Source organism: Dermacentor albipictus, chromosome 7 (assembly GCF_038994185.2).
Source record: "Dermacentor albipictus isolate Rhodes 1998 colony chromosome 7, USDA_Dalb.pri_finalv2, whole genome shotgun sequence".
NCBI lineage: Eukaryota > Metazoa > Arthropoda > Arachnida > Ixodida > Ixodidae > Dermacentor > Dermacentor albipictus.
The window spans coordinates 43,408,123-43,430,851 of NC_091827.1; the positions used below are offsets into that span (position 1 = coordinate 43,408,123).

The 22,729-nt window shown below is 47.0% G+C and overlaps 2 protein-coding genes across 2 annotated transcripts in view; both read right to left on the bottom strand.

The window, feature by feature from the left end:
• Window positions 1-22,729, bottom strand: part of LOC135915258 (papilin-like) — a 348,089-nt gene that overhangs the window by 167,262 nt on the left and 158,098 nt on the right. The window lies entirely within an intron of this gene.
• Window positions 1-22,729, bottom strand: part of Ppn (proteoglycan-like sulfated glycoprotein papilin) — an 88,344-nt gene that overhangs the window by 41,882 nt on the left and 23,733 nt on the right. Inside the window, exons 12-19 of the mRNA XM_070521234.1 lie at window positions 17,469-17,676; window positions 11,408-11,593; window positions 10,202-10,390; window positions 8,709-8,891; window positions 6,498-6,639; window positions 5,936-6,167; window positions 4,317-4,487; window positions 3,464-3,841 (exon numbers count right to left, since the gene is read on the bottom strand). Coding sequence (XP_070377335.1) covers window positions 3,464-3,841; window positions 4,317-4,487; window positions 5,936-6,167; window positions 6,498-6,639; window positions 8,709-8,891; window positions 10,202-10,390; window positions 11,408-11,593; window positions 17,469-17,676 — 1,689 coding nt within the window. The remainder of the gene's footprint in view (window positions 1-3,463; window positions 3,842-4,316; window positions 4,488-5,935; window positions 6,168-6,497; window positions 6,640-8,708; window positions 8,892-10,201; window positions 10,391-11,407; window positions 11,594-17,468; window positions 17,677-22,729) is intronic.

A 22,729-nucleotide genomic window follows, 5' to 3' on the forward strand; every position in this document is an offset into this window, starting at 1 on the left:
CATACCAGTCTTTCTTAATAGACACATCTTGGTAAAAATATTTCATCATGTTTTTCAATATGTACTGCATATTTTTTGTTGTGCTCTTTACCATTACAACCTACACTATTCAAGAAGTGTCGTAAGACAGGTTTTGCCATTCTAGCTTCTCTAGAACAAAAGTTGTTAGCATTTGAACTTCATGTTAGCAGTGCAGGCATAATTACTTAGATTAAAATTGTCATTTGAATTAATTTATAGCTTTACCTTGCATTATTTGGTAATCTTACGGCACTTACTGAGCCATAATGTTTCAAATGAAAGAATAATGATTAAAATTGGACTTGTGAAAGGTGAGAAAATCTGATCAGAAGATTGCGCATAGATTGAAAAATTGAAACTGATAAAGCGCAATAAATGCAAGTCATTGTTTTCAAGAGTTGTGCAACCAATAAAATAGCTTTATTTAATAGCTAACACATTAATATGCCCCAGGTGAATAATCGGTGCATGGTTTTTCATGGTGTCGCCACTTTGCTGCGTGAAGGAAGGTGGCTCAAGCTGCCCGCTTTCGCTATGCACTATTGAAATGGTGATCGCTTTTCTCTTCTGTTCTTTGAATGCCCTTGCTGCTTTGTTGTATTTTCATTTCCCATAGAAAACGAGACGAGGCTTCTTTCATCCCTGCATTGTACCTCATTACTATTTCTGCAACCACAGTTTCTACTGCCAATAGGGACGCAAGTTTGGTCTTTGGCATCAACGACCAGATCACAGAATGCAGTGATTCGTTTGCATTTTGTGTCTGGCCTCTGTGGCAGCGCTGCAAGAGTTTTTTGTCAGCAAGTCGTTCATAGAAAGGCAGGAGTGCCTTACTAACATGCTATGGCAAGCTCCGGTGCTTTGGAAGTGGTTCTCCTCTAGCAGTAGCAGCATTTTGTTTGCACCATGAGTTGGCACCACTTGGGCACAGACTGTGATTTGGGTGTTGATCAGTCGAACATATGTGATGATAGGTTGCCATTACCCCTTCGTGCATACCATCCATGTTGCCCACGTTAGACTTCAATGGCCAGCCGTAATAAATGGCGAGCTTTTTAATAAGGTCACCCATCAGTCGACCTTTGCCACTTGAACTCTCACCATGCTCTGTTTTGTGCTTGTGGATGAGGTTGCGAAGAGCAGTGCCCATCCGCTTCTGCGCATGGTTAATGCAGTCTTCCTTCTCTACATTTATGTAACCATAAACATTGGCTTTTTCGAGTGCGTGGGAAGACCTTCTGTCACCATCTCAAAGCATTGTGGTGAAGTGCAAACCATGGCGCAACAGGAAGTGCTAAAAGAGGGCAACAGCTGCCTCCGGTTTCATCTGGCCGGATTTACAATCAGTATTTTTCTAGCACAGGTGATTTTCTTTCCAAGCACTGTACCCAGGATCTTCATCTGGTGGTGCCTGTTTGCAGTCAAGACAGAAGTTTGATAGCACCGTGAAATCTAGCACCATATCCTGAAAACAACTCGATCACGGCACCCACACCGATATGGTACAGGTGCCCCCTAGTCATCCAAGTGCCATCGAAACAAACTGCAATGTTTCCAGTATTTCCGAAATCCAGTAGTTTGTAATGCTCCTTTACTGCTGAAACAAAGATAGAAAGCACCTTTGCACAAGCCTTCATTGCTGATGGGTTCAGTCTTCCCTGAAAGTGTCCTTGGTACGTCTTGTGGTGCAGGCCTCTGTCGGATATCCCCATAGCCGAAAATATGTCGTTCAGCGCTGTTTGCCCGTTCCCGGTACTTTGAACGGCACGGGCCTCGAGAATGTTTATCTCAAACGGGTTAGATTTTGCCGTTCCCGACTTGCACTTTGAGCTCCATTTCGTTTCCAATGAGCCGCGAAAGTAGCATTTCAGGCTCAGTTGCACCGCGATACCATAATCATCTGCACCTCTGGAGATCGAAGCACTATTATCTCCGCACTTCTGGCACACAATCTTGCGAAGCAGTTCGTTGACAATATCGATGTCGACGACCGTGTACGTCGCAGCTGATGTCGACGGGACCGTGTCGTAGCGCGTCGTTGTGAGCGTCCGCAGCTTCCGCTCGGTGGCCGAGAGAGACGATAAATCCGCAGTTTTTTCGTGCGCCTTCTGTCGGAGCTGATCGCGATCATCTTTGCTGAGGAATGTTGTGTCAAATATCCATCGCGGTTCCTGGCCACCACTTCAAAGGTAGCTGGCAGCAGGTACCACGGACTCGCCCGACATCGTCGTCTCGTACACCGATTCGCCTTCCGATAGCGCGTTGTCGCCTGATGTATCCTGGCTGAGGAACGTTGCTTCAAGTCTCCGTCACTGTTCCTGGCCGCCACTTCCAAGGGAGCCGACAGTGGGTATCGTGGATTCGCCCGATATCGTTGAGCTGGCCGTCAGCGTCTCCACTGATTTTACCTTCCGATAGCACGCCGTTGCCCGACGTTATCGTCTGTGAAACGAAGGAGCTCGCTAGCCTTTTAAAGCATTTCCTGCGCTTTTTCCCAGACTTGTGGACAGCGTGATACTTCCGATACGGCGGCATATCGCACGTTCGCGCGCGTCTTTATCCGCTCTTAAAATGGCGGCATGCACGAATGATATGCGGGCGGGCGTGCGGCTGAACTTCGCGCGCGCCGCGTGGGCCAGTGAGAAGCCTCCAGTGCACCACATGATCACGAACAGCCAATGACGGGCTCGCATTCGTTTTTTTTCCTTTTTGCGATTTTGTCTTGCATGCCTGCAGCGTCGCTAGTTTTCCCATTAGAGCGGAGGTTCCCGTAGTTCAGGTTAGTCGCGGAGAGACAGCCCTCGTTGCCGACACTACTTCCTGTTGAGGAGGAAGTGACGATTACAAGGCTGGCGCACGCTCCACCAATGGCTTGACGAGAGACAGCTGGTTCAGCCTCCGGGATCGCAAGAGACGCCGCTAAAGTATCGGAGGCAGGGCCACGTGATTTAGGCTTGCAGCGGCCACCGCAGCTAGCGCTAGCACCCGACCCAGGTGGAGAGGAGAAAAGAGCAGGGCGGCGGGAACCAGCTTTTCCGCCTACGCAGCAGGCACCTAGTAAAGGAGGCGTGTCTGCATTTACGCGACCCATGAGGCTCATCTACGGCGGGGAAAAGAGCTGAAAGATCCCTCTTTCAAACGAGGCCAAGATGGTTGCGTAATGGCAGATGGCTATGACACGCGGCGGCTCCGAATGTGAACACTTTTTACGATGTTTTCGCCAGAAACCACGTCAAGCTCGCTCGTTTATTTGATAATTCCTTTAAAAGTACGAGTCTCAAAGGCCCAACCTTCGGCTATGGGTGGAAGGGACCCAGATAATTAGAAATATGACAAAATTGAAAAAACATTTTTTTTCGAGATTTCTTGACACTAAAGATCCGCGTCCCCCCCCCCTTAAGTTAGCATTTTCTTGAGACTAGGGCACTCATTTTGATCGCACCTGGGGCCGCTAGCAGTGGCGATCCCATCAGGGCAGCAGCCGTGTGGCGTCGTATGGCAGCTGCAGCCTGCCCGGTCTGGTCCCTGGGCTTCCGTCGTGTTGTCGAGACAGCAGCCAAACACGGTGTGAAAACAACAGCCCTCACCGTCTGGGCCTAGGGCAAAGGACGTGTTGTCTGCGCAGCATCCGTAGGGCGACTCACTGCAGTTGTCACACCCCTCGAAGCCAATGCCCGAAGCTGGAGCCAGTCCGTCGGGACAGCAGCCGAACTGGGTGTCCTCGCATGCCACGGTGCAACCGGCGAAGTTCTCACCCTCCGCGGCTTGCACTCCATCGGGGCAGCAGCCGAATGTGATGGTTGTGCAGTTGGTCTCGTACCTGCGAGCAAAGAATGGTGAAATAAGTTTTTCAGCATCCGTTTCGTGATGAGGTGCCATCTGTCACTCACTGATAGAAATTTGCATGTGTTAACCCAATTATACTACTAATTCAGCTTCAAAGGTATTTTAGAGGTGCATGTGCCTTCATTTTCCTCCTCCCTCCCATGTGCCAGTGAAGATTGGAATGTACAGCTTCTTCACGAACATTCACCGTGCCATACGAGGGTCAATGAGAAACTTCTGCATCATGTATATGCAACGGCTGGCTGAAAGCTCTTCAGATTTGAGGACCGTGCTTGTCAGAATTTCGGCCACGGAGCTAGTTCTTTTCTTTGTGGGCATAACTCTGCGCAATTAGGTGTTCCCGTTTATTCAGTTAATTGCTTTGTCTTTACCACATTCCTACACCGAGTAACAATATGACAACCACATGCTACAGCGATCCACGAGAACAATCCAAGAGGCTCTCATACCCTTCACAGCCTTCAAAGTTGGGTCCCAGTGCTGCAGTGATGTCATCGGGGCAGCATCCAAAGGTCGTGTTGGTGCAGACGACACAGCCGTCAAAGTCAGGACCTTCAGCCGGCGACTTCTTGTCAGGACAGCAACCGAAAGCATGGTGCTCACAGGCGCATCCCTCGAAGCTGGGTGGAGGGCGTGACATCAAATTCAATTAGTACGAAGCCCTCAGACATTCTATCAAAAGCAAGCAATACTGTGTATAAATGGTTTCAAATTACTCGTATTTTCTGATGCTAAGCTCATGCAAATTTACCTGCACTCACAGCAACACATTCCTATGTTTCTTTGTTGGACAGCTGAGGGAAATGATATTAGGTTACAACAGCATGTGCTGTCAATGACACATACACTTGCCATTTTGTTCCTTTAGAACACAATGTCGTCAATCTGTACCGCTATATAATTAAGTAGGTGCTAGAAGATGCCATCAAAGTCCATGACGTCCCGCAGCCAGGTGCAGGAACTTCAAGGAGGCGTCGCCACCCGTCTTTCATTCTTGCGCTTTTTCTTGTTTACCAAGCGTCTTAGCGAGGTAAGAGTGGTGTTCTTGGTGTCATAGAAAGGCAATTTACTGATGCAGAAGAAATAATTTTTCTCTTTAGTGTCCCTTTAAGTAAACTTAAAATGAGAATGCACTAATGTATCTGCAGGATTCTCCATTGCGCAATGGCTGGGTCTATATAGTAAAAGGCAATATAAACATGTTTCGTCTTCATGAAAATGCGATTAGTAAAGAACACTTATTTGGATTTGTTAATTGCGTCAAGGTGCTTTTCAGATCTATAAGCTAAAAGGTTATGCAAGGTGGCTACACACACAGCACTGGTACAGTGCTCAGCGATCGAAACGTAATACTGGAAGCGCATAGCTGTCGGCACTTTTTGTGCCATCGACATGCACTGGGGACACTGAGATAATGCATTTCTGTATCACTTGAAAGTTCGAAAGCCTTTGTCACGCATTGTGACTGCATTCAGCCCGTCAGCCATCAACCAGCACTCACCGGTCGCTTAAAAAGCACCGGCCACTATACGGCCCAAGTATCACATTTCAGTCACTGAGCACCATACATTTGCCCCAATAAGCAGAAAATACTAACAACAAGCAAAGTAATCAGTCTTGATAACCAACTTTCAATTAAAAAACTCAGAGAAACCTGCAGCTCTATTCGATCCTTAAATCGACCGCTGAATGCTTGTAACATCCTCCTCAGACCAACAGAGCTCATAGCTAGCAAAAGATAACTAGTGCGCACATATTGAACGATTGGTTGTTTTAGCATCTGCTGTCTATGCAACAAGCACAAATTAACCTCTCCTTTAGTCTCAGCAACAAACTCGGACCTTATGATACACCATACCGTAGAGAGACACTCAGAATGTCAGAACAAGAGACAACCCCTGAGCGTTACGCCAGACACCAGAGCATCAGACGGCACAGACGCTATTGGTGTGTCTTTCTCTGCGCTATGATTTATTATAATGCTAAAGCAGCAAGCCCAAGAATTCACAATTATGATGCCCAGCCACAGCAAAGAGATTGTCGGGCTCACAAGTAGTGGCATACGTACTCGGGACCCAATGCAAAGGTAACGTTGTCAGGACAACATCCATGTACTGTCGTGTTGCCGAGGCACCCGTCAGCTGCTGTCGCTGCGGTGACATTGTCACGGCAGCAGCCAAACTCAGTCACCACGCAGCAACCTTCGCCGTCGGATCCCAGAGCAAAGGTCACATTGTCCTCGCAGCACCCGTACAGCGACTCCGTGCAGTTCTCGCGCCCTTCAAAGTCAGGTCTATCAGCTGGCATGATATTGTCTGGTCAGCAGCTGTGCTTGGTGGCCTTACACGTCTGCACAGCCTTCAAAGGCCTCACCCGTCATAGCGCTCACGCTGCGACGGGTGAGGCTCTTCTGCAGATGTACTATTACGGGACACATCTACTGCAACAGCTAGGTTCTTGAATTACAGAATAGTACTTGTCTTATTCTTTCGTTTTTTATGTGGGATATGTTCAGACTCATAAATGGTGCTTCTAATTAAAAAGCGTTAGTTACAAGCCAAGACATCCCTTTGTTAATTTTACGTATTAATCTTTGCAGAACCATACATCATGCTGAAGACGAGTCATACCTTCGTCGCAAGCATTCATGTTGCATGACTCAGTGTCAAAGGGCTTCTTGCTGGCATCGCAATTCTCAGGTGCAGCTGGTTTCCCATTGATGTGACAAAGGATAGTTCTTGTGCGCTGACCACCACCGCAGGGCGTTGAACACTGCAAGACACAAAAATATTTGCCGCAAGACAGACTTCGCCACATGCCACAATCAGTCCCAATACATTTTTCGGTGGCCTTTCAGAATGGCTTGGGGCTCCGCAGTAAGTATACGGCATTTGAAAAGCAAAAAATTTTTGCATCAAATTGAATCGGCATACTTCATCTCATTGCAGTTGGTTTTCTCATTTGACTTCCTTAGCGGAAGTGCCTGAATCAGAGAAAACAGTTTAAACTTGAGTTGTTGCGGCACGACACGCTGACGAGCATACATCAAGCTGGTGGGACCCAAGCAATCCGAGACGCACATTCTTGTTTTCATATTGCGTAGTGTTTTAAGGCAGCAGCGGGAAACCAAAACGAAATCAAGCTGGTTGGCGGCACCGTAATACCATGGCACCAGAGCGAAACATGCCGCTCACTTCGTGCTGTCTGCAGCAGGGAAGGGCAGCATGTTTCGGTTATAGCTTATTAAAAGCGTGCAGTACGCTTCCAACAGTACTACGCCCCACGTGCTGTGAAACAGAATGGTGAAGATGCTTTTGCAAACGGGTTGGCGACGATAGCTGTGAATGCGGTGCACAACAACTAGGGAGATTTGCTGGTACCAGAATAAGAAACCGAGCGTGTGCCGGCGTTTTCACGTGAGACGGGCAGGCGATTATTGCGGGGAAGTTGCCGCAGCGGGTGATTTCAGTTCTTGTCGCTCGCACCTTGCGCATTTTCTTGTTTATATGCGCCGTATCTAGTAGCCGGAAAACATATACGATCGCACTTTGGCGACGTGCCAAACGTTGGTGCCGAAAGATAATGTTTTCCAGAAACTTATGAACCAGTAAAAAAGAAGCGCAACTGTATTGGGTCATTTTTTGTGTTCTTGGTTGGTGCCAGGAAACCGTATGCAACAGGACTGGATCAACAAGGTTCCAAAAAGATTGGCATTCAGTATTAATTTTTCTATTCAACGAGCAATCTTTCTATTACAGCCAAATTCAATTCGAAGGAGTACAGTGTGTGCTCTTCGGCAAAAGTTTTTACGGCACTTGTGTGATTGACAAAGAGTATGCGAGGCCTCATGATGCAGGGCTTCTGTGCCACCCTCTATGTCCTGAAGTTCATGAAAGAGCCCCTAAAGGACAATTGTTCATGAATATCCAGAGCTCTCAAGCCATGAAGGTGCCACACAGGCCCCAGTGCGTGACCTGGCCGGTGAGGTATGTTGACAATGGCTGTACTGTACCGCTTCAGTCTGTACCTCTTCAGTCTGCCTTATTATCTGCCTTCATTGTCACTTCAAGGTTTCTTTCAAATTCAGTAGAACTGAATTTCGGGCTACTCACCTCTCATTTAGGTACCATGAGATGCCCAAATGATAGGCTAAGAGTTGATAGGCCAAAAGATCAGGCTGAGACAAAATTGAGCCAATACCGAGATGGACATCTGTCGATAAATTGTCATGATTGTGGTTGTGAAACACCATTTAATGAATGCGCTATATTCCACAACAGTAGGGGTAAAGACACACAGGAAAACATGGAAGTCTGCTTGGTCGCAGAAGCAGGTGTTGGCTGCATCAGCAATCCATCTGTAACACTGAGTAACAAACGAAATCACTCAACTAGTCCAAGAAGTCGAAAGAGAGCGGACTTTGCTGTTACGTTTCCAGCTTCATCTGCATTTGTTAGAGGAGTGGCTTAATTCGAGCTACAAAATGTGGATTTGAGTCCGAATCATGCGTTAATTCCGGCTAAGGAGTGATCGTACACTGTGCTCTCTCATGCCTATGAGAATCTGGTGTTCTGATGAGGCTATCTTCATGTTCAGGTTTCAATTTATGCTGATGCTACAGATATGTCCCATTGCAATATAAAAAAATAAGATTTAAGCTGTAAGTAGTGTACAATTCATGTCTGTCCCTCCATCCGTGTCTGCATTGCACAAGAACTGTGGTTTTAGCACCACAAAAGGCATTTTTATTTTCGCTGTGCAAAAAGAAATTGCCATAATGCGATCAGGCTTTCTGTGAAACGTCGACAAACAGATAGAAAGAGATCTTGCGGGATGCATACCTGATTCCAGGGAGCAGCGACCCAAGTGCCATTACAGAGAGCCTCTACAGTACACTCCCGAGTTGAGTTAAGTTGTTCTGCTGGGTTGCAATTGTCATTCGTCACATTGACGATGTTCCCGTCAATAAAGCTGACACAGAACACCTTGCGGGTTTGCATGCCTTTCCCGCACTCCGTGGAACACTGCAAAGGAAAACAGGTGTTCTAGACTAGTCAAACTTGGGCAAAGCTTCAGCAGTAGTCAGTGGGAGTAGCATCAGAGCAGGGAGGTAAAAAGTTGGGCTAGTTGGAATAGATGCATGCTTAAACCAGCGTGGGAGATTATGGCAATACAGAGATAAGGGCATGATACAAGCACTATCTAATGACTTGAGTTAATCAAGAGCAAGACACAAAGGAATGCACCCCCTGAATGTGCATCTATACCATGGAACAAATTGCCAAGAAGGGATATCTCACAAACTACGACACAGATAGGGGGATTATACAGTACACAATTATCCTGCTGCCTTTGTATACAGAAAGGTTCTACAAGACCAGGCAGTGTGCAAGAACAGCCATTCAAGTTGGGCAATTTTAAGTGCGAAATATATGTGTGACGCCTTCACCTGCTTGTTATCTGCAAGTAACTCGTAAATTCTACAACACTCCTGTGCTCGGAATTTGGCTGACTAAAAAGAGAAAATGCATGGCAGTACGCCCCGTCTGTTCAGTATGCTAGCTACGCTTTAATGACAGTCAGCAGAGATTCTCGAGCAAAAATTTTGCGACAATGTGCCTTAGCATGTCAGCTTGAGGGCACTAATTGGGTGAAGGTGTGTCTTTCGGGCAAATGCTCCTCGCAAAAAAGGCCGACGAGTATCAGTGAAGCACGGCGTCTTCATCAGTTCAGGTGCAGCATTGTACTCCACCCGGGAGTCAAGCAAGAACCTTAAGTCATGGTGCGTTTATGAATAAGAAGGTATGTTGTCTCTTGGCATAAAATAAAAAAACACCTGCAATATTTCTAGAGGGGAATCTAGTCGCTTAGATCGGCCCAACGTTTCCCTTTGTCATATCTTTAAAAGAACAGCAAGCAATTTTTCAAGTCCTTTGTAGCCTCGCGCTACATTCAGGAGGGTGGCACTTATTCCTTTCTTAGCCTGCATGAATCACTGCAGCACACACACGCAAAATAAAACTGTTGTGTTAAGCTGGTATGAAAGCGGTTGTGTGCACGTGACTCTCAGGAACCCATCAGTCTGTTTGTGGAAGACGTTCTCGCCTGGAGGAGCACCAGCAATTTGTCAGAAGATAAATTAAATTGAGTCGAATTTGCAGTAAAAATCCAGTGAGGAGAGTCTGAGATGACAAATATCTATTGCTACTCTTCTGGTCGGCACTGCCGTGTTCTTGTTGTCCCTGTCTCGCTACCAGGGGGCACCACTCTTACACACAAATCTACAAGCACAGTTGGCCAAACCACAATGCGGGCAGTGTGCGGCATGACTCACGGGGCTCCACTTGGAGTAGTACCACATGTAATGGCACTCCTCGCCCAGGGCACTGTCGTCCTCGTCACATGGTTTGGTCGTGCTGGGCCGCTTCTCGTCATCGCAGTACTCGTCAGGGAACAGTACCCCCTTCTCGTTGGTGCAGAGCACCTGCCGGGTCTCGATGCGCGACGAACATGGAAGTTCACACTGCGATTGAAAGGCACCGTTGTTCAACATTCAGGAACAAAATACTCCTGCAGTTTTTTTTGTTTTTTTAAATAGCTGTGACCAGCGAGATCTCAGAGTTTTACACTCAGTATGTGGGCTGTACTTTCGATACCAACATCAAACGCAGGCTCCAGAGAAAATAATCTTGCTTTCAGACGGGAATTAAACCTGGATTTGTTGCGTAGGAAATTTACATTATAATGCAAAGCTATGTACTTATGCTGAAAACCTATACATCATGCAACATTTGATCTTTCTCTCATTTAGAAATATCAGCGACCTGTCTCAAGACATGATTACATTTCTTGGTAAGGCATAGCCTCTGGCAGAGCAGAACATGTGGCAGGCATGCAGAAATCCAGGGATCTAATTTTTTCTGGAGATCTGCTGCCTGTGCACTAGTGCGAGCTTTAAGAAAGGAAACACACAGGTGCATGTATGGCAGTTAGCCTTGCACAGTACTAGTAACAATGTGCTGTCCATGTACTTAAAAGCAGGGCAGTTTTCTTCTTTTGGCACCTCCATGATGCCGTTTCTCCAGATCAGTTCCTTCCATTCAATTTCCTCAGAACAGGCAGCATTGTTGGCTGATGCCCAATTCACTGTACGATGCCAGGCACAAGCCTATCGGATGGAAATCAATGCCACCATGTGCTCATAGCATGCCACGATGATATAGATGTGAGATTTTGATGTGAACAATTAATTTGTACTTCTAGGCTGGAACACAGAACGTAGGCTGGCACTGACGTGTAACAGCACACAATCTTGCTAGTAACTGCTGGGAACACCTTATGCATATCTGTAGGATTGTTTCACTTTTACTTCCACGTCAACCTCTTACTAGATAATGGTCACATTTCAGTGTTTGCCTCCTAAATTTTATAACCCAATAGATTCCTAACATGCGTGATCAAATCAAATCAAATTAATTCAAACTAAAATCTAATCAATGAACGTATGACAATTGAGTGAATAGAAAATGCAAATATTCACCCCAGACCACGGTGAAGTAACCCATTCTGTGCCATCACAGGGTCGCAGCTCACAGGTTTGGTTGGAGGGCGGTTTTTTCAATTCGTCACAACGGGAGTCATCCAGGACCTCCACAATCTCATCAACGAGAGGGTTGATGCACACAACTTCTCGAATCTGAGTGCCTTCTCCACACAGACGATCACACTGCAGATAATTATCACTCAAAGTCAAAGAGGATGTGAGGATTGCAAAGCTGTACATTTCGATAAAAAATTTGTTTGTTCATTTTTTATCGCCAACTTTTTGACATTCTACTTTTAAGTGTGTAAGCATAGAAGCATGGCAGTGATATAAATAGAGTGAAAAAGACTAAGAAACTGCCCATACTATGTGCGTGGAATAGCAAAGGACCGCTGGTAACATACACAAGAAGAAGAAAAAATAAGTTTTGGTTGCTCAGGCTTTTTCTAAGCAATGGTGACGTATGTTCGGTCAATACATGTCATTTGTGCACGTTTAACATCCATGAACCGGTTGTAGTACAGTTAAGGCGTGTTATAACGAAGTCGATAAAACCGGCAACTGCGTTATATAGAAATTTCGTTTTAATAAAATTCTACCTTTCTTGCAAATAAGTACAGACTCCGATCAATTTTTCTTACACAGAAACGGGCCGCAGAATTTTCCAAATTATGGGGCAACAAAAACATGCTATCCAAATAAGAAAACAATTATTTTCATAAATTTGGAAGTCAGCGACGAATCATACGGTTTCACACCACGTACGTCGACGAGATCTTCACATCGGTGGTACGAATTAGGCGAAGCCAGCCATACTTCTCCTTGCACTCCGCCCCCGAAACTGACAGCATCGCCCACACTGGGACGACGCTTTCAGGAAGAGCGCCGGCAGCGGGAAGCGAACGCTTAGTCTGCCTCTCACTTCAACGGGTCACCAAAACTCGAGATTACGCAACCTCCAATACTAAACGCACGGGAAGACAGCCTACATGGTGCCACACCATCTCGGCATGCCCACTCTGTGCACATGGTTACGTATGCGCTCAGCCGCGCTTACAGCCATGCGCAATCAGGGCCGAAACGCACGCCAACTTACCCCTCACTCGGCCCCCTCAGGCGCGTTTGATCGCGTTTGAAAGGTCGCTCCCCTCCCCCTCCTTCCCTTTGCACCCCCATGCAATAACCATCTTTCTCGCTCACCCTCGTACACTAGTGCCCAGGGCGCGAAAGGATCTTATCGTACTTGGACTTTATACAGAGCATGACGCCGGCTCCACTTCGGCGGTCGCTCATGTTTCGTGGCAGGCGATTTGAGAGGTGCGTTTGCAAGCGGCTGCTCGTAATTCAATCATTTAACCATCTGCATCCGCGGAAGCTTCCATTTCTTGTCTGTACATTCCTCTGCAGTGGCAGTGAAATTTCGCTGTATTGAAATCACACACAACCCACTCCATAATTTATGAGGTTCTAAATACATGGTGTTTTATGAAGAAGAAATTATGAAAACTTTATTACTTCGTTATATCGAGAACTTTGTTATGCTGAAGTTCGTTATACCGAGGTTTAACTGCACTAACTAGAGCTATGGCAATATGAGAATTGTGTGCATACCTTCTGTACTTAACTGTATGAGTGGAAAATGGACTAAAAGAACAGTGAAGTAGTATGCACTGATAAAATACATTGAATGAACGTGTTGCAACTGTTATAGACGGAGACAGAAGTGACAGAACTTGGGCTACTACTACAACCCCGCAAGGAGGAGGAGGAAAGAGAAAAGAAGAAGGCAGGGAGGTTAACCAGAATATCGTCCGGTTGGCTACCCTACACCGGGGGAATGGGAAAGGGGAAAGCAAAGATCACAGGGAGAGAGAGGAGGGAAGGAAAGAAGGAAATTACGGCAAGTTCGCTGACGCGTGTGGTTTTACAAAAATTGCCTTAATAGTCACAGGTGGTCGCACAAACCCGTCGTCCTTAGGAAACACAAAAGTGCCTTCACCGCTTTATGGGCCGACGGGCGATGGGGGCGGTGTTCCAGCAGCACCTGCACAGAAAGCGGCCGATTGTCCAGTTTTTGGAAAGCTTTGGCAAGTTCTTCTCTCTCTAGGGCATATCTTGGACAGTGGCACAGCAGGTGGTCGATGTTTTCTTCGGTGCCACAGACCTCGCATGCTGCACTGTCAGAGACTCCAATTAATGTAGAGTATGCCTTTGTGAAGGCCACTCCTAACCAAAGGCGACAGAGAAGCGTAGCTTCACGTCGAGGAAGTCCGGGTGGAGGTCGGAGCTGCAGGGAGGGGTTTAGGCGATGTAGTCGTGTCAGTCGTAAGTTTTGCGAGTTCCACTCGCTCACTGTGAGGCTACGTGCCAGGTGTCGAAGCTGCCTTGCAGCGTCAGTCCTCGAAAGCGGAATCGGAACGCTGTGCTCTTCTTGATGGGCTGTGCGAGCAGCGTTATCGGCGGAATCATTGCCACCGATTCCACAGTGGCCAGGTACCCACTGAAAAACGACTTCGTGGCCTTTTTGTTGGACGTCATGGTGAAGTTTCACGACTTCGTATGTCAATTGGTCATTACATCCGTGTCGGAGAACTGACTGCGTGCACTGTAATGCCGGTTTTGAATCACAGAACACAGCCCATTTTCTGGGTCTTTCCGAATTAATGAATTCCAGTGCTCGACGCAGGGCCGTTAGTTCTGCCGCCGTTGAGGTCGTGACATGCGATGTCTTGAACCGCAGTGTCATTCCTCGCGTTGGTATAACCACGGCACCACCAGAACGGCACGACGTAGTCGATCCGTCGGTATAGATGTGCACGTGGTTGCTGTATTTTTCATGCAGAAGAAGTAAGCTCAGCTGTTTTAGAGCAGGCGCCGGTAGATCTGTCTTCTTCTGTAGTCCTGGAATCATTATCTCAACTTGTGGACGGCTCAAACACCACGGAGGAAACGCTGGCGTGGCCGCAGGTGCGTACCCTGAGGTAAATGACGCACGGTGTGCACTAACAATACCGCTAAATGTCGAGCAGGGCCTTGCAGCAGTGAGGCTCGCCAAGTGGTGGGAAGGGGTCCTAGCATAATGCCTGAGATGCATACGCATTGTCTCAACGGCAATGTGCGTCGTGATCGGGTAATCCTGCGCTAGGGCAATGGTTTCAGCCGTTGATGCACTGCGTGGTAAGCCAAGACATATCTTAAGGGCTTGGGCTTGAATGCTCTGAATCGTACGCAGGTTAGTCTTGCAGGTGTTGGATATTGCAAGCAGGCTGTAGCGCAGGAATCCAACGAACAACGCCATGTACAACTGTAACATAGCGTGTATAGATGCTCCCCAACTTTTTCCTGCAAGGAACCTGAAAAGGTGACAGATAGTAGTCAGCCGCTTTTTCATGTAATTGACGTGCGGAGTCCAAGACAGGTCTCTGTCAATTACGACTCCCAAGAACCTGTGACTTCTGCTGTATGGTATAAGTTGTCCGTTAATAGATACGCCGTAACCAGACATTCGCTTCCTCGTGAATGCCACCATTGCGCACTTTCCGCATGAAAGTTCAAGTCCTTGTTGACGAAGGTAGCAAGATGTCTTTGTGGCTGCCTTCTGAAGCCGAGCACGAAGCTGAAGTCGTGTCACACCTGATGCCCAAATGCAGATGTCGTCCGCATAGATGGAAAGTCGTACGGTGCTTGGCAGGTTGCAATCTAATCCACTGAGGGTGAGATTGAAGAGAGTCGGGCTAAGCACTCCTCCTTGTGGGACTCCTCGGCTACCGTAATGCTCGGACGTCGGGCCATTTTCTGTGTGCATGTAGAATGATCTCCTCTGTAAGTAGCTGGACACCCACATATACATCTTGCCACCAAGTCCGACGGCTTCTAACGTGCTAAGGATGGCTTCATGGGTGATATTATCATAAGCTCCTTTAACGTCTAGAAACAGAGCAGCAGATAGACGCTTACAGGCCTTTTGGTGTTGCACAAAGGTTATTAAGTCAACAACGCAATCGGCTTCAGTATGTGCATCTCAACACTAGTGATAAATGTATCGAAGTGTGCACGTGCAGATGCCTACATGCTAATGTATTTGTTCCAGCAGAAGGAGTCGTACAGTACGGTCCACCCTAACCAGTATATTAGACTTCCGTTAATTCGACTCTGGTTAATTCCATGTTTCGGCTGAATTGGGCCTAAACTTTCGTTATTTCACTCCTACAAACTTGACCAATCAGCATGCACGTGCCTGAATGTCCAATTATGGTATTTACGCAGTTCTAAAGGGCATCTCCTTTTCTTTTTTTTTTTGCTCCTTGTGCAAAAAATTGGGCCGAGCAAATGCCTGTGCGGTCACAATTGGATACAGAACTAAAAGCGTATTCGCGACTTTTATATGCTTTACCGCATAACTGGGCTGTACAGCGGCAAAGCTGACATAAAAAACTATGTGGTAAAGCCTAGCTTTAGAGAACTGGTTACCGTTGTGTAACACATATTAGCACATATTAGATCACCGCCCACTGTCTTGCTAAAATATCAGGTGCACGTTGGATTTCTAGTTCGTTTTGGAGCCATAATGTCGTTTCTATATTAGTTTTTTACTTTCGACACATAGAAAGCGGGTGCACGTTTGATTTGGGGGTGGGCGAGAATAACGGAAATACTGCCTAATGAATGATCAGTGTGTTTGACGTTCCTTGCGCATGCGGTTTAATTTAACCCGCTGGATAACTCGATAAGTATATTCGATCTCGTCAGTGCCAAATTAACGGAAGTCGACTGTAATTAAGCTGATAAAACTTTATAAAAATGAAGTGGTTGATATTATATATCGGACGCTCATTTACAAAAAATAACTCTGTGGTCATTTATGCCATATCTTAGCAATAATAAATACCAGAATACTAACAGCATATTTCGTTTAAAAGTGGGCCATACTGTACATCAAGACAGAAACATGCATAACAGCAACAGCAAAAATCACCTGTCATCATTGCTGGACTTCAAATTGCAAAAGCTGATTTGCAATGGCTTATTTTTTTTATGTGATGTGCTTCAATAACATGGCTATAACACAGAAATATGACTACAATTTACTATGGAGAATCTAATTCATATGACTGCGATGATGATAGAGTGCAAAAGAATCTACATTGTGAATAAGAAAAACTGTTTTCTCTGCATGCAACAAGCAATTCAGAAGATGGCAAAACACCCACAACAAAGTGGGCTCGTCACAAGCCAAGTGACGACTGCTCATGATGAGCTGAGGTAGTCAAGGTCCCTTATGGGGTGAAAACTTAAAATAGGAAGTTCTTGTGGATCATTAAAACAACAGGCTAGCTCGGTGCAGTATGGCAGATTCAACTCGTTATAACCAAGCAATCCAGTGAAGCTTTGAAGGTAACTCCACAAATTAACGAAACGATTGTGAAAATAAGCATACTGTACCCCAACTAAAAAAAAATTTTTGCCAAATAAAGCTTCAGTGCTGTTTTATATGACTGTTAGAGCGCTCTTACAATGCTCATACCAGTACTCACCTACAGGGCAGAATGCTGGAGGCTCAGGAGAAGGGTTCTACTTAAATTGAGGACGACGCAACGAGCTATGGAAAGAAGAATGATGGGTGAAGAATTGAGATGATGAGATTGAGAATTGGTGATGAAGAATTAAGGGTATAAGAAAAGAGCAGATTAGGTGAGGGAACAAACGCTAGTTAAAGACGTCTTAGTTCAAAACCACGAAAAAGAAATGGGGGGCATTGGTAGGACATGTAATGAGGAGGGAAGATAGCCGATGGTCATTAAGAGCTACAGACTGGATTCCAAGGGAAGGGAAGCGTAGCAGGGGGCGGCAGAAAGTTAGGCGGGTGGATGGGATTAAGAAGTTTGCAGGGACAACATGGCCACAAACACGACCGGAATAGTTGGAGAAGTATGGGAGAGGCCGTTGCACTGCAGTGGGCGTAGCCAGGCTGATGATTATGATTAGTATGATGATAATGACAATGCTCTCAAATGACTTGTCGAAAGTGCCATTAGCGATAGCTGTTGGTAAGCCTTGCCTCCATCCAAGTGCCCACTTCCCAGGAGGCACACTCGGCATCGGAGCTGCAATCCTGCAGCCGTTCCGGCTTGGGCCCGGAGGATTCGCAGTCCGAGTCAGCCGTCAGCACGCGGCCAACCTCGGTGTGCCGCTGGCAGAACACCAATCGCTCCTGCGTGCCATTGCCGCAAGACTTGGAACAGTCTTCCCACTCGCCAACATACCACCTGCATTGTTGAGGAAAACCGATGAAGAGTCGTTTTAAGTAAAGGTTTTAAATCACCCGAGTAGTTGAGGTAGTTCTGTGAGGACAACAGACAATGAAGGCGGAAAATGTCTACAAGAAATAAACTTTCGTAGTTTATTTGAAAATTACAAAAGAAACTCAACATGAACTTTGTGATAAGCTTCACACTCTTAAAAAACGAAAAGGAAAGGGAACGAAAAGGCAACTTGCCACCGGTGAGGGCCAAACCCACAACCTTTCCATGGCATGTGCAATACTCTACCAATTGAGCTGCAACCAACGCTATACCCCTGTTCACATTAATGGGTGTTGTATTCGTATACACATATTAGTATAGGTCTAACCATGGGACTCTTAGCCAGCGCTGCTTGGAAAGCAGCATCTCACCTCTTGGAATACCTTATCCTTCTCTACTCAGGGTGTATCTTATTTCAAGGGTCAATTCAGCTCATCCAAAATGAACACCCTCCTAATTGCAGAAGGACTTGTGAGTTGTTACTGTATGCCAAGCATTATTGCTTTGGCACAAAAGCTAACACATACAATACAAAGATCTAAGCATTTCACGTACATGTACACACAAGCACCTGCGTGTGTGCTTGTCCTTTTCTCCCTTCCATATGCATGCCCTTTTGCACCGTAACAATAATTGTGTTGCAACATATTCTACATGTCTTGGTGCTCTAAGGTGGTTAATAAACCACAAGGTGTACACATTTATTAACGACGATGTAATGAAACTGCAGCCACTGGCCCAATATGCACGCAGTGGCATGTGAACATTTTCATAGTATATTAGATTGTGGTGATAATCATGCTTGTGCTCAAAGAAGTTACAGCAACAGACAGTTGGCTAATGCATGTGTCGTCATTTCACTGAATAAGAAAAGCTTTCGCTACACTCTCGTTGGTTCATCAGCGTGCTTATAGACAACCAAAACACCTGATAAAAGTGGATCACACCCACATTCATGGCCGTGCCATGTAAGATGGGAACAGGCTGACCCCTTGAGCGAGCTATGGTGCTCTCCAAGCTGAATGTTTACGCACCGGCCCAGTAGCCTAATGTAACGCCTTCTACAGACAAACGGGAGGCCACATAGTAGTATCTCATAGATGTCAGTGTTCCACTAAACATGGAATTCATTTTGTTCCCTGCAGATGTGGCGTGGTATATGTGACATCCCTTTCGTCTGCTGGATGCACCTTGCCGGGCTAATGGGTCGGTGCATAAACATTCGGCTCAGAGAGCCCCACAGCTCGCTCAAGGGGACAGCCTGTTCTGCCTTTGCGTTGCACTGCTGTGAATGTGGGTGGGACTCAGTTTTATCAGATGCCTTATTTGTCTATATGCATGCTGATAAGCTGACGAGAGATAGCGGAAACTTTCCTGATTATGAGAAATTATGACACATGTCTTAGCCAATTGACACATGTATGACACATGTCTTAGCCAACCCAACAGTAAGCCAATCTGAAGAAACAATCTGGTGTACCCACTGAACCCTATTGCCTGTGCACCTAAAACCGCATGTTATTACATGCTGATCTTGTTATGAATCTTATTACAATATTAATGAATGTGATAACAAAGAGCAGATGCATGCTGTCCGTTATTGTTTTCACTTCCTTTCCTGTGTGCTATACACTCCAGCTTGAAGTCAACGCTCATCTTTTCTTCACCTGTGTCCACGTCTTGTAGTTTTTGTTTATCGCTAAGCATCGTCACGAAGTCATAAAAGCTCGCCCAAGTTTCCAGGCTTCTAAGCCTAATATCTAGTGTATGCGAAAAATGGCGCTTTATGAAGTGCATTACAAGGTTTGATGACAAGTCTGAAGTGTTACTTCGTATGACTGGTGTTAATTAGTGTTATTTCTTGCACCAGAGGGCCTCAGACTCAATAACAACTAGTGTACCTACTTGTAACAAATAGACTTTGTATTTTCATGCCTTTCTTGTCAAATAGTGTTTTCACATAATGCATCATCTATGAGAGGTTAGCATTCACAATTAGCTGTTCTTTTTTTAATTATGACAATTGGCTTGATGTGACCTTTAATTCATGCTACAAGTCCAAACTTCTCTTTTTTTCTGCAAAGGTTGTGCAGTCTCTTTACAAAAATTGCAACTAGATAGACATATTGTAAAAGAGATTTATTGGGGTTCGTAGCAACCGCCGGTTCTACGATGCACCGAGCAGTTCCCGAGCTCCAGCTTCTGCTGCGCGCTTGATGCTGCCGATGCTGCTCACCCAGTGCGCAGGTTCGTTATCTTCCTTACAATGGCCCCGCGGAAATAAAGGAGCCATCCTGGCGACTTAGGTTTCTGGAAGGACGGTAGAATCGTGATACGGCTTGAGACGCTGAACGTGAACGACTTCGCGGTTACGACGTCGCATGTCGCACGGCGGCGTTAGCGGCTCAATCAGGTAATTCACGGGTATGTTCTCTCGAGAATGCGGTATGGCCCGTCGTACTTCGGAAGGAGTTTTGAAGCGAGCCCAGCCGTGCGGTGTGGCACTAACAACCACACGATAGCGCACGGGAGAGTTCTGGGCATCGTGAACGGCTTTTTGGTGGTTCTGGTCGTCCGAGGTGAATCGGCGGGCCAGCTGGCGACATTCCTCGGCGTGTCTGGCGGCTTCCGAGATAGGCAGGCATTCGGATGGGTCTGGCCGGTAGGGCAGAATGGTGTCGATTGTGTGCAAAGGATGACGGCCGTAAAGAAGGTAAAGGGGTGAGAATCCGGTAGTGGCCTGAGTCGCGGTATTGTAAGCAGAGGTGACAAACGGAAGAACGAGGTCCCAATTAAAGTGATCAGGTGAAACATACATGGCGAGCATGTCACCAAGAGTTCTATTAAAGCGTTCCGTGGTACCGTTAGTCTGTGGGTGATAAGCAGTGCATTTACGATTAACAATAGCGCATTCAGCAAGCAGTTGTTCGATGACTTCAGATAAGAAGGCGCGGCCTCTGTCGCTTAAAAGTTCACGTGGACCTCCATGACGAAGGAGAAAACGGTGAAGTATGAAATTGGCGACCTCTTGCGCTGTAGCATTTGGTAGAGCAGCGGTCTCCACATAACGGGTTAAGTGGTCTACCGCAACGATTATCCACCTGTTGCCGGTAGGAGTCAACGGAAGCGGCCCGTAGAGATCTATGCCCACGCGATCAAAGGGTCCGGATGGGCATTGCAGAGGCTGGAGTTCACCGGCGGAGTTGTGCGGTGGCGCTTTACGGCGTTGGCACTCGCGACAAGAGCGGACGAACGTTCGAACGAAATTGTACATTCCCCGCCAGTAATAGCGGTGTCGAAGTCTTTCGTAGGTTTTGAAGACTCCCGCGTGGCCACACTGAGGGTCGACGTGGAACGAGCAGCAGAGCTCTGATCGCAAGGTTCTCGGAATGACGAGCAACCAGGTGCGTCCCTCTGGGGCATAGTTGCGTCGATATAGTAGCTGGCCTCGAATCGTCAAATGAGGAACTCGGCGCCGAAGCGCACGTGACGCTGGAACTTTCGACGTATCCGAGAGAAGGTCGAGCAGAGATGCAGTGCAGGGATCATTACGCTGTGCAGCAGCGATAGTGTCAACGTCCAGAGAGGATAATGTACACTCGCAGGCGGAGTCGTCACGGGCCGTCGGGGGAAGCGGCGATCGGGATAGCGCGTCAGCATCGGAGTGCTTTCGCCCGGAACGGGAAAACACGCGGATGTCAGATTCTTGGATTCGCAATGCCCAGCGGGCAAGGCGGCCGAATGGATCTTTGAGCGTCGACAGCCAACATAGTGCGTGGTGGTCGGTCACTACGTCAAACGATCGGCCGTATAAATATGAGCGAAATTTGCCAAGCGCCCACACAATGGCCAAACACTCCTTTTCTGTAACGCTGTAATTTTTTTCCGCCTTGGTTAACGTGCGACTTGCGTATGCGACGACGTATTCTGTGTGGCCAGGTTGACGCTGTACCAACACAGCGCCAAGGCCTCCACCGCTTGCATCGGTATGGATTTCGGTTGCTGCTTTAGGGTCAAAATGGCGAAGAATGGGTGGCGTCGTGAGAAGACGGCGCAAGGTTGCGAAGGCGTCGTCACACTCTGGAGACCATGATGGGAGATCTCTAACGCCACCAAGGATCTACGTGAGGGGCGATATAATTGACGCAAAGTTTCGAACGAATCGTCGGAAGTAAGAGCAGAAGCCGATAAAACTGCGTAGCTCTTTCATAGTGGAAGGTTTTGGGAACGCAGTAACAGCACGTAGCTTCGCGGGATCCGGGCGAATGCCCTCCTTTGACACATGGCCTAAAATTGTGAGCTGACGAACGGCAAATCTACACTTCTTCAGGTTAAGTTGCAACCCGGTGTTGGTCAAGCAAGTGAGTACCTGCTGGAGAGGAGCAGATGCGTTGCGAAATCAGGGGCGAACACCACAATATCGTCAAGATAGCAAAGACAGATTTTCCATTTGAGGCGACGTAGAACATTATCCATCATCCTTTCGAACGTAGCAGGAGCGTTGCAAAGTCCGAAAGGCATGACGATGAATTCATACAAGCCGTCTGGTGTAACAAAGGCAGTTTCCGGGCGATCGGCCTCTGCCAACGGAACCTGCCAGTAGCCTGACCGCAAATCCAGCGAAGAAAAGAACTCGGCTCCCTGTAAACAGTCCAGAGCATCATCGATGCGTGGTAATGGGTAGACGTCCTTCAGCATGATCTTGTTCAAGCGTCGAAAATCAACACAGAAGCGGATGGAACCGTCTTTTTGGGGGACGAGGACCACGGGAGAGGCCCATGGGCTTTGGGAAGGTTGAATGACGCCTCGACGGAGCATGTCATTGACCTGGTCTGCAATGACGCGACGTTCCGTAGCGGACACGCGATATGGTCTTTGTCGCAGCGGTGAGTGAGAGCCAGTGTCGATGTAATGCTCGACCGTCGATGCGCGGCCAAGAGATGGTTGCGCAACGCCGAAAAAACGGCGGAAGTGCTGAAGGAGTGCGAGATGTTGAGATCGCTGCGAATGCGGCAGA